Genomic DNA, 12,820 nt, shown 5'->3' with positions numbered 1-12,820 from the left:
TGAAATGTATTTATGTCTTCATTTGGGTTAACAAATAACAGAAATAAAGCTCAAAGTGTTTATGTGAAATTTAGCCAATACAGTCAGTATTAGCCAAACCATGAAGCAACTGCTAAAGTACGTTATTATAATCTTCGGCTCTATTAATATAAGCACGTGTACTGGTCACAGAAGCTAATGTTGCCACTGTAATCCATAAAGCTTAGATCTACCCAGTTTCCCCCAAAATAAGGCCTAGCCGGACAATCAGCTCTAATGCATCTTTTGGAGCAAAAATTAATGTAAGACCCTGTATTATATTATACTTATTATATTGTACTATACTATACTATATTATACTATACTAAACCCAGTTATATGATAGTAAAAGAAGACTGGGTCTTATATTAATTTTTGCTCCATTTAGACACATTTGAGCTGATTGTCTGGCTAGGTCTTATTTTCGGGGAAACACAGTAACAATCCTAGAATGTAAAATTTCAATTTTAAGATCGTTATAGATAAACTTGTGATTATCTAAGGAAAACAACCAAAATACTAAACAATCAGAAAAACTGTTACTTGATAAAACCAGATATTTAGCCTGAAGGAAGGAGAGACAAGGAAAAATTATCCTCAAAAATCTGAAAAGTTTTCTAAAGCAGTCTTGCTTTCTGTTATTTCAATCAAATACGAAATAATGGGCAGAAGATTCAGAGGCACTGATCTTAAGTGGAAAAATAAATTTTTAAAAATGATTTCTAGCTAACAACAAAGCAGTGAATTTCTTATCGCTAAAACTGGATGATCAAGTAAAGATACAAAAGGGATTTTCCTGGGATATATATATTCCTTCTAAACAATAGCCCAGTGCCTTAATTCTAAAGCTTTAATATATAGATGGATTTCCGGGGATCTTGTGAAAATGCTGATTCTGATTTTGTTCCTCTAGGGTAAGGCCTGAGAATCTGCATGATACTTACGTTGTTGGCCCAGGGACCACACTGAAATAGCACTTTCAAGGGCTCAGAATACATGTTTATCAAATAATGTACTTAAGAGTTACATACAAGCTTTTTTAATTAACAAGCATACGGGTATACACCACATGAAGAGGGGAAAACATGGCTGACAACGAATTCAAATGTCAAAGTGAAATACATTTTTAAATTAAAAAAAAAAAAATATATATATATATATATATATATATATATATATATATATACACACACATACTTTCATATAGTTAAAACCTAAATTATATAGTAAAATAACTCACTGTGGCTGGTAAAGGAAGAGATCAATAATGTTATCGCGCCCTTTGGGGTGGTTGAAGAAAACAAACAGAGACCAGTGAATAAGCCACGTTCGCTGCTGAAGAGACTGGAGCGGAGAACTCACAGACTAAAGGGTTAAAAAAATGTACACATAAAAAATATTAATAAACAAGAAAGAGGCAACGGAATAAACACTGCTGACCTCAGAATTTTAGTGAAAAACGAGAACCTTCTAAGGCATGCAATAGGATCATTACCATCCAAGTCCAACCTCCTGGACCCTCTACTCTGCACGATCCTCAATATTCAAAATTTCTCTGTTCTCAGAGACAGATTTAATAATGTCCACTAAACCATTTTTACAGAGGCTGTAAATTATACTCATTTTAGAAAACATCTTAAAAGCAAGAAATGAACTAAACACTCCATAAGAAATAGTTTTATTAGACAACTGTAGATGAAAACTGTCATCTTCTACACTTCCAATAATAAATAGCACTAACAGTGTTGTGTCATTTTCACTGATTAAAAAAACAGTAGGTTGTAACAAAAACGAAAACTGAGTTCTTTTCTCTAAGAGCCAAAAGAAATCTGACAGCTTCCTTAAAGCGGATTCAGTGAAACCAACCAACCCACTAACCCACTGATTTTTATGTAAGGTCAACAAAAGCTAATCTGAACATTTTAATTTGGTTTGTTTCTTCTTTCTTTCTTTTCCTTTTTAAAAGTATACAGTGTTTCCCTTATCAGAAAGTATGAAAAGCACATAGACATTTCAGAGAATCACCCTAAAAAAGTTTAACTCACGTTATTATCTATGGTCTCTTTCAACCGTGTAAGGTCTTCCATGGCTGCATCCCAATTCTGCATTAAAATTTCAGAGGCTAGTTTTCCCCAGAGTGAACTCAAAGCATTTCTATCTGTTGCTGGAACCTGTTTAAGATATCATAATTAATTATATTTGAAATACTCCAGAAAAGAAAGATAATGTGTATTTTATACCCTACAAATCCATCTAGCCTACTAAAAGACTAGCTTTCTACCCAATACTCCAGTTATTAAGTCCTATTGGATCACACTGGTTAAACTAATTCAAACAGACTTCCCTGATCTTAATTATACTAAAAACACTCAAATCTGTAATATTCAGCCTAGATCAGAAAATAAAGAATAACTTAAAACAAGGATACCGCACTAGTATGTTTGTGGTAACCCATTTCAGATAATTTATACACAACTAATCAAATTTTAGGCACCTAAAAACTTTGGAAACAATTAGATTCAGAGGTAATTTGTTGCTAAAAGCACGGGACTGAAGATGTGGGAAATCAAAACTTGTGGGTCTCATTGACAATTTAGAGAAATTATTACCAGTACAGAAAAGTTCCAAACTATGACATAAACAGAAGGGACTATGGAGACAGAAAAAAAGGTCTGCTGGTTAATAACAATTAATTATTATCAAAGAAATATGTACTGAACAATAAAAGTTCACTTTCTCATATAATCTTAATAAAAATCATAGAAGGTAAATAATAATTTTTATCCTCATTTTAAAGAGGGGAAATTGATGCATGAAGAATGTAATTTGCCCCCAAATTATACTTCAAATCATGAATGCAAATCATGAATCACTGCAGTCTTAACCTACACGAGGACTGAGGGCCACCTTACCTCTTGTCGCCACACCTATAAAGACTACGCTAATAAAAACTAGTAAAGTAGGACACCCAAAGAAAAGCAAGAGAATTGAATAGTAAGACTCTGAACGGATCAGGTGTGCTAAAGAGCAGAAGCAAGTGAGGGCAATGGAGGTAGAATGCATTTCTGCACTCCAAATTAAAATGTTGAATTTAATTTTTCATTGAAGCATTTACATGACAGTATAAATGTAAAATACGAGTACTATCAGTATATGTTATATTTTCAAATTAAGTAAAATTGCATGGGCAGAACTGGAAATCCAACCACCAATAATTCTGGCTCTACCACTTACTATAAATAGCTGAACTATGTGTACTTTAGCTTCCTCATCTATAAAATGGGGATTGTAATATAACCTACCTCAGCTGTTGTACAATTTAAATGACATAGCAAATGTGAAGAAATTATAGTATCATCTGATAAATAAAAGCTCAGGAAATGTGATTACCAAATGACAATGAGAACAGAAATGATGATATCAGAGTAGTATAGGTTGTCTAAACTATGAGGACCATAATAATATTTAATACTGACTCTGCCTATACTGAGGTTCTTTCTTTGATGGCAGTAATTAACTCAAATGTACAAAATAACATTAAGCAAACTCTAAGAACCAGCAAATAACATCCACTAAAAAAACTTGTAAATGAATATTCATGACAACTCTATTTGTAGTAGACAAAAACAAAGTAATCCAAATGTTCTCAATAGCTGAATACATAAATAAGTTGTAGTACATTCATATATTCATAGAATGGAATACTACTCAGCAATAAAAAACATCAAACTTCTGATACACACAGTAACAGAAGAGTCTCAAACACTTGCTCATCAAAATAAGCCAAGCACAAGCTTATGTATCACTCCACTTATACGAAATTCTACAACAGGCAAAACTAATCTAGAAGAATAAAGAACAGATCAATGGATAAATCAGGATAAGCTATGACTGCAAAGGGGCACAAAGGGTCTTTCTGGGATAACAGAAATATTCTTTATCTTGATTTGGTGGTAGTTGCACAGTACGTGCATTTGTCAAAACTCACTGAAATTAAAAAATTGATTTATAAAACCACTGTTCAAATTATAAAGGATAAAATGTTTGATACTTACAAAGAAATGAGTATTAAAATATTTCTTTGAATCTAAGATGCCATTAATTTTAAAATAACACTACTATTTTATGTTTCTAAAACCAAAACCACAACCAATTCAAGACACATCCCAATTTCAGATGTTAAAATGTGATAAATTTTGTATCTGAGAATCAATATGAAATAGGTATCTTTTATAATGACATTATCAACCTGGATAAATCAGATCTAAAATTTTGGCCAATATCCTAAGGTTCCAAAATTCATCATTATGCAAGCTTTCTTGAGTCAAGGAAGAGTACCTTTAAGTCAAATGGTAGGTACTTAACAGTAGATAAATTTTAAATTCTGAGCAGGAAAAAAACTTACAAAAAGGTGATCACAAACAGTCCTAGTATCTTAAAATCACTTTTATTTCAAACAGCTGGTGGGCGCGGGGAGGGGTTATATTTTGGAGTCAGACCAAAGGCCACAGCAAGGGTAGATTTTAACAAAATATAATTCAAATGCAGTGTTAAAAACTTTAAAACAAAAATGTTTAAAAATTTCGACCAAATCTGCTTCACCAATGTCATTTCAAATTAATGTATTTCTTACAGTATAAATCAAAGAAGTTTCACATCCAAATAGGGTGCACCTAAACACTCCCTGCTGTATTCTAAAAGCCACCAAGTCTTTTTAAAATAAAGGTAGATTCTAGGGTCACACAGCTTTAATTTATACAACACTGACCTACAATAGGTCACTTGGAGAGTCAAGTTCTAATCTCAGATCATAGTTACAATGGTTCTTTCATAGCTTATGTTTCCCTAACCATAGATTTAAAAGAATAACCAATCACCAGAAAAGAATTTAGAAATGAAAAACGGCTATTGCAAAAAAATAAAATTAAATAATAAGTAAAACTTTGACAGTATTCGTCCTAAATCCAAATCACGACTTTCATCTTTGCTATTAACAAAATCTGAAAAAAAAACCACATAGATTTTATAGTATTGCCTACCTCAACAACAAAAAAAGTAAAATAATGCATTTTTTTAAAAGAAAACAGCTTTGTTAGTCTCTATCAATATGTCAACAGGAAATAACCAATTCCTACCTACTTCAAATGTTTGAGGCACAAGATGGGGCAAAAATTTAAAACTAAATTGCACATAATTTCTAAACACTATCCAATGACTATAAGTTGACTGCTCTTAAATGTAAAATAATTAATTTTGTGTTCTGATCTTTTATTGGTATTGAATCACTTAACCAAATGTCATCTGAGATCCAGCACAAGATTTTTTAGGCAATGTAAAAGCTTAAAACTAACCCAGAATTTTTTAAGATTGGAAACTAACTTGGATCTTCATATCTTAAAATGTAAACCTAAAAACTCCCCAAACTTTTAAGTATGTACCTATCACTTGTAGAAATTTTCAGACTTATAAAATTATAAAACCATACTACATAAACATAATGATACTATTAAAACCAGAATACGTTATATGTGTTAGGATAAAAGCTTTTTGTAGCAGCACAGCAGGTTTTTTAATCCCCAAAAGGTTCATGCGTACTGCTCTGGCTCACGTCCATGTCATTACAGTTGGCTCTTCATACTAACCTGCTTTCAAGGGTGGATATGCTAGAAGAGTTTCAATATCTGGATTTCCAGCAGTTACCTTAAGTTTCCATGTCTTAGCAAAATGGCACATTCACTCACTGACCAGCAACAATAAATTTACTGTGCTAGAACTCTAACATGACACTAAATCTTCATTCTCAAAATTCACTCCCAGCATTAACAAATGATATGAATAACCAGCTCTTTTCATGTACCTGTAATCATATCAGGCTTCTGATTTTACAATCCTGGTTTAAGCTGTTTACATTTCCAAAGTAATCAACTTTTCCTCTCCTAAATCCTTCATAATATTCAAAGTAAAACTGATGGAATTTTCTGATAAGTCACTACAAGTTTAGCATCACTGATTACCTTCAATGCACTTGCAAGCTAACCACAGTTAATCTGTAAATTAAGAATTTGCTTACAAATGGGAGCAAGAGAAAAATATTAATTTTCCAAATCTTGGAAATAAACTGAAAATCTTTATTTGTTTGAAGAATGGTAGTTTTAAAAATGAAAGTTGTCTAAGTACTTTTTATAAGTGTAGGAATTACCTGAATTAATAACACCAATTCCCCACCACCACCATTAAAAGAAAAAAAAGAAGAATATTTAATTTCCAAGAGAACAATCCAAATAGCAACCATAAGTCTTTTCTTTGTGGCATGTGGGACTAAAAGAAAAAAGGCACCACAAAATAAAACAAAAGAAACAACTCTTCCAAGGTTGGAAGACACAAAGTTCCTGTCTCAAGAGGAACTATTTCCCAACTTCTAGGATTAACTAGAGAAATCAGAGACTTAAGCAGTTGCTTACTAACTCAAAGTGAGTAACAAATTAGAATTAGAATTTAAAACCAGAGCATTTTGCTAACTCTACAGGCATTTATTAATACAATGACCTAAACAGAAGGCAGAGTGAGAAAGAAATCTGTCAATATGAAGGCCTGATTTTTTCTCCAGCTTCACACAAATTCTCCTTTTCTAATAAAAGAACTGAATCTAGGAACTTGTCAGACATATGACGAGAACAAACAGGGCACATTATGATTAGGAATTTGCTCTAATAGTACCATTTAAACCCATCTACCCTCTACATAATGAAAAACCATTGAACTTTGTATTCTAATAGCTGAAGGTAGAAATGGAAAAGAGTTGCTATTGAGGCATAAAATCTTTTCAAATATCATTTTCCACAGTTGTTCAGAACAAGTTAAAGAAATATGCAAAGCATTAAAAATTGAATTCTGGATTCATTATCCAGGTACAATGGATCTGTTTAATAAATATTAAGCACTCACAAAGTGTCACTCACTGTGCTGTATGGTAATATTGTAACAAATTCATTACATGATAGAATTCTGCCAATGCTAAAATCATACAATTATACATAATACAACAAATTAGCGGTTCCCACTTTTGAGGATTTCAAGGTCAAGTTCAATTTCACTTCAAATTTTGAGGCTCTGATATAAAGTTTCCTGTACCTATTTGTTTTTTCTTGGGGAAAATTTTTTCCCTCTCTCTTTTTACCAATGACTGGTGAAAACAATAGACAGACCCAAATCTATAGACATGTTTTGAGAATCCAAGGGAATCCCACAAAAGAGATGACAAAGAAAAAAATTACTTACCAACACTCTAAAGAAGTAAAGATATTCTGCTGCTCCAGAGTAATTCCCACATTCATATTGGAATTTTGCATACCTGTAGAGTGTATCTAAATATTCTTGCCTAAACTAAAAATAAATAAGAAAGAAGGCTAAAGTTCTAGTTTTTAATTTTGAGTTTTAAAATTCAACCCATTTACTCGTTTAAATGCCCTCAGAAGTCAGTTCCTTCAAAGTATCCCAAAAGTTCCCACCAAAAATAAACACCATGATCAGAGAACCACATAACCCTTAAAACATACATCAGGAATTGGTGGATTTAACATTGACAGTTCTGGGCTCTAAGAGTTATGAATTGTAATGACACCTACTTTGTTACGATACAAACTTGAATAGCTACTGAAGGTCTGATATGTGAGACCCTTAGCTGGTGACTGAGCTTAGTCAACTAGCAAACATTTGCATCCCTATAGGTTTGGTGATTCTGTACGAATAATATGTACAGTAAACTGTTCTCTCTGAACACTGGCCCCAAAATCATGCCAACTCTTAGAGCTGATACAAGCAATGTCAAAGTGAATAAACCTAAGAGAAAGGCTCTGAACTAGATCATTCGAACTAGATCATTAACAAATTCACCACACATTTTACATGGAAACCAGAAAAAGTAATTTGCACAGTGGTCAGCAAACCGCTTGTTACAGTAATTGTTAAATGAGATAAAACTTGAATGCAAGTTAAAAGAGGTAACTGTATATAAAGTCTCACAATCTGAGTTAACACAAAGGACAGGAGATTGGGAGATGGCTAGAAAAGCCTGTAACATTCCTTTATTTGTGAATTTGGGGATTTATGAAGGCCCTGATAACATCCAGGGCTACAGTATTCTACAAGGCAGCCAAAATATTAATTCTATTGCTCAAGGCATTTCTCATTCAAATTTAGTTCTGTCTTTACTTACTTGTTAATCCATCAGACATATAAAATGCTAACTATTATACGATGATTCTGGAAAAAATAAATCAAAAGTTTTAAGACTTTCTGTTATCTAGTAAGTACTATAATTAATTTCCTATCAGCACCAATTTTTAAAAACTAAAGTTTCAAAAACATACAGGCATTAGGATTAATAAATTAATCTGTAAATTGTATTCTTGTCAAGCCAGGAACCTATCTATACTGCACTATTCTTTAATTACCCTTATAATATGACAACTAAAAAAATTTTAAAGATACCACTTACACCATGCTTGTCCGCCAGGTAGTCAAATAGCATACGGCCATCCCTTAATCATAAAAATACAAAAGTTACTATCTTCTAGTCCACAGAAAACAAAATAAACATATCCTTCTAGCTTCTTACCCACATAAAGCCGTATCTTAATACCTAAACACTAGAAGTAAAAATATGATTTCTAGAATAAAATAAACAGAACATTACATGTTTTGAACAAGGAATAGGAACTCAAGAATTCCAAACTTTAAAATTCACTTTCAAATTTCTTTGGTCCTAATTGAAAATTACGTGTTCTGTTTCACATCATCTAAGATAAGGTCTTGAGAAGTTTTTTAGGTAATAAAACCTGAACATGTTGACTGTTGTTATAGTGAGGTCAACAACCTACTTAGGTAGCAACCTACTGAAAATGGTACAGATGGTCCCAGATTTAAGATGGATTGACTTACGAATTTTTGACTTTGCGATAGTGTGAAAATGAAATGCATTGCAAATTTTGTATTTTGATCTTTTCTTCGGCTAGCGTTATGTGGTGTGATACTATCTCATGTGCTGGGGAGCAGCAGAGAGCCACAGCTCCCAGCCAACCATGTGATCACAAGGGTAAACTACTGATACTTTACAGTATATTCTTTGTGTTAGATGATTTGCCCCAACTGCAGGCTAACAAAAGCGTTCTGAGCACGATTATGGTAGACTACGCTAAGCTACGATGTTTGGTACGTTAAGTGCATTCCCAACTTAGGATATTTTCAACTTAACGACAGGTTTATCAGGACTTAACCCCATTGTAAGGTGAGGAGTATCTATATTTGCTCTCTGGAGGGTACATTTCCAATAGATAACATATTCTTATTATGGAATAGAGATTGGAATAAATGTACTGTACAAACTAGCAGGAATTAGCCCTATATACAAATTTTGTCTCCCTCCCAAATTTGTTACTACTACTACTCACAGGATGGTGATTTAGCCAATTTACTGGTGATTTAGCCAATTTACAAGATTAATAAATCATGCCTAACTTATATATCTATACTACATGCCCTATATAATCATTACCGATACCAAAGTGTCAACTCAATTTAACTTTTTTTTTTTTAGCTTTGCATAACTTGAGATGTTGGCAGGGTGGCAAAAGACAATTTGGTGACAAAGACACCAAAGAATAAGTGATATATGGGTCCAGTTGCCCACATTGTGGGCATTTTCAAAAATGAAAATATTATCTTATGTTCCTTATAAGAAGGAATGCTATAGCATGTCTTTCAGCAGCACAATTTTACTTATGGAATGAGGAGTGGATATGTTATCACTAAAATTAACATGAACATATTATAACACTGAATATGAAATATGCATGAAATTTTAACATAAAAAGATTTCAAAAAAACTTAACACTGTCTGTGGATCAACTTTGGTGACATTCCTCACACCCCTCAGGTATATAATCACTGTGCCCTGGCTGATGGGGTATTTCTGGGAAAGTGTGAGAAGGACAACACTATATGTTCAATGAAATTTAAAAAAAGGGAATCGGCAGGATGAGGTTATTACTTTGAAAATAAGTAATCAGTTTAGAAGTTTAATTAAATTACAAGCTTTAAACACACAATTCTATCATTTATCTCCAAATTAGTGCCTATTAAGCTACAAGGAATCCTCTTTCTAATATTTGGTGAACAATTTTCATATTCATCTTATTCATATCTTAATCCCAATAACTGTGTTGAAGTGGCTAAATTTAGAATTTAAATCCTAAACTTTCTGTTGTACCCTAACTTCTAGATTATTTCAGCTGTTCCTCTGTGGACACTAACATATGACTTGAAGTTCTATAATTACTTATTATAAGTACATACAGGCAGCTTAGTATTGTGTGTGTATATATGCACACACACACACACACACACACACACAGATAGCTATATATAAAAATACATATTGTACGATAGCTTTATAAGATACAGCTATTTCTGTTGTATGTATATATATTGCCTGTATATATCGTATAATATGGTGTAGTACAGCATGATACATTATAATATGGTATGAGCAGTAGTGAAGCGTTTACTGCTTTTTGAAAAAATATCTGGTAATACTTTCCCAAATCACAAATAATTCAGAGCCAACCTCTCCAAAAATTTGGTTTGATTATGTAAGACCTAAAGGTAAATGTGGCAAAATCTTCAGCAATTCCTCAAGTGAATATGTTGGTGGCTACAATTTACCACAATAGAAATATTCGATTTCAGTAGATTTTTATTTTTAAACATTTTTAATAACCTAAAGGGCTTCAGTTAGTGGTATATATTAAGTCAGAGTAAGACAACATGGTTTCTTTGGAAACCAAACAATAAGTCTATTTCTAGTTAAGGGGAAGTTAGGAATAAAATAACCTTATCAGTTCTACTCTACCCTCCTTGGCCTGGGCATCAAGGTTGGAAGGATATGAGAGAATGTAGCAAACTGATAAAGTAAGCTCAGGTTTTCCTTACAGCCAGAACCCATGGGCTCTAGGTACTGCCCAGAGACAGTTTCTCAACCTCAGTAACACTAACATTTGGGCCAGATCATTCTTTTCTGGGGGGTAAGGTACTGTCTGATGTGTTATATATGTAGGATGTTTAGTAGCATTCCTGGCCTCTCCTTAGTAGGTGCCAGTGTCACTTCTCCTGTTGTGACAACTAAAAATATCTGCAGACATTGCCAAATGTCCACTGGGAAGGTGGGAAAGAGGCAGAACTGATGTAGTAGAATCAGCCTGGGGTAAAGGGTAAATAAATTCTAAAAAGAATTTAGTATTAATGTTTATTATTAAGGCCTTTCTGGCCCTTACACAATAAGGATAAATGAAAATAAACAAATAGATAAAGGGATCCTTTAAAGTTTGAATTAACATTTGTATTAATCCAGAAAAGAGAATTTCTAGAATACAAATTAAGAAGAGGTTACCTGGTTGACTGCATTTGCCGTGTAGTTTCTGGATCTTCAAACATCTTCACAATTGGTTCTGTTTCTGCCTGAAGCTGTTTCAGTTGTGCAACAACTGTGGTTCTTTTTTCTCTCAAAGCTAATTAAAAATGCAAAGGAGTGCTATAACATTAAACTATACTGCTCCCCATAAAGATGTCCCTGAAAAATTTTCATTTTATTTAAATTGTTCACCTTATGTATTAATCCCTAATACATTCATATGCCAGTAACCATCTACTCAAGAAACTGCCCCAGGTCAAATTTCTCCTTTCTAGCACAGCAAAGGCACAAGAAGGAAGAGAGAATCCTCTTCTTACACTTAAGAGAAACTGGGGAATAGACAAATACAGTCTGGGGCAAGGAAGCGAGGCCTGTCAAGCAAACAATTATCATCTAATTCTACATTAGAGAGATCTCATTCCCAGTGTTTTTATATTTGTTTTCACTGAATTCTCTCAGGTGAATAATGGTATTACCCCAGAGTTCTCAACAGTGATTCAGAGGAATTTACATATCATTACTACAGGTTTTCAACTAGGTTGAATAGAATTTAAACCCAATCAATAATCTCTTTTTTCACTATAAATGTAGTTCCATAATCTCTCAAACCCAATTCTATAGTTTCTTTTTACTGCATCACAAAGAGAGAAAAATCACACATAACTTAACCTGCTAGCATGTTTTAAAGTTTCAATAAGAAATAATTTACTTTTTCATCACAAACTAAAATTTAAAGAGCTAATTTTACTGCAGGGAACTATAATATAAGTCACAGTGATTAGGTTTAATATAATAATTCTGCATTGCATATCACAAAATATACACTAGAACAGCATATCTCAAACACAAAAGCGGATCTGTGATCAAATTTTGAGAAATGTCAATTTAAACAAAGTAAATTGTACTTCTCTACTGAAAGAGTTCTTAGAATCTTTAAAAATGCTATGTGCATAGAACAAATGATATAGTATTTTAGTATTTTGCAAACTTATAGGGCCATTTTGGTTTTTTTTTTTTAAAAGAAACATCTATTACCACAGGAAACAAGGATTTGGAAAACACTATACTGTTATCAGTCTTCTCCAATTTGAGTACTGGGCCTCAGCCAACAGTTTCTGATTACATAGATCTGGGGTATGGCCTGAGAATTTGCATTTCTAACAAGCTCTCCCTGGTGAACTGATGTGATGATGCTGGTCCTGGGGACCATATTTTTTGAAGACCATGGCTATATACCCAGATATTTCAAGATGAAAAATAAATCTCTAAGGCACATAAGAGACTAACTGAAATAGTAAACAACAACAATAAAAACAAACCTGCAGTATTCTCAGA

At 33.0% G+C, this 12,820-nt stretch overlaps 1 protein-coding gene across 1 annotated transcript in view; it reads right to left on the bottom strand.

The window, feature by feature from the left end:
* The window catches only part of EIF3E (eukaryotic translation initiation factor 3 subunit E), a 47,204-nt gene that overhangs the window by 28,595 nt on the left and 5,789 nt on the right, over positions 1-12,820 (bottom strand). The window contains exons 3-7 of the mRNA XM_019750651.3: positions 11,465-11,582; positions 8,516-8,558; positions 7,297-7,401; positions 2,064-2,189; positions 1,259-1,383 (exon numbers count right to left, since the gene is read on the bottom strand). Coding sequence (XP_019606210.1) covers positions 1,259-1,383; positions 2,064-2,189; positions 7,297-7,401; positions 8,516-8,558; positions 11,465-11,582 — 517 coding nt within the window. The remainder of the gene's footprint in view (positions 1-1,258; positions 1,384-2,063; positions 2,190-7,296; positions 7,402-8,515; positions 8,559-11,464; positions 11,583-12,820) is intronic.

Source organism: Rhinolophus sinicus, chromosome 6 (assembly GCF_057876585.1).
Source record: "Rhinolophus sinicus isolate RSI-liver-muscle chromosome 6, RSI-T2T, whole genome shotgun sequence".
In the NCBI taxonomy this organism is placed as follows: domain Eukaryota; kingdom Metazoa; phylum Chordata; class Mammalia; order Chiroptera; family Rhinolophidae; genus Rhinolophus; species Rhinolophus sinicus.
The sequence above is the reverse complement of the archived record's forward strand: the minus strand, read 5'-3'. Positions and strand labels throughout refer to the sequence as shown.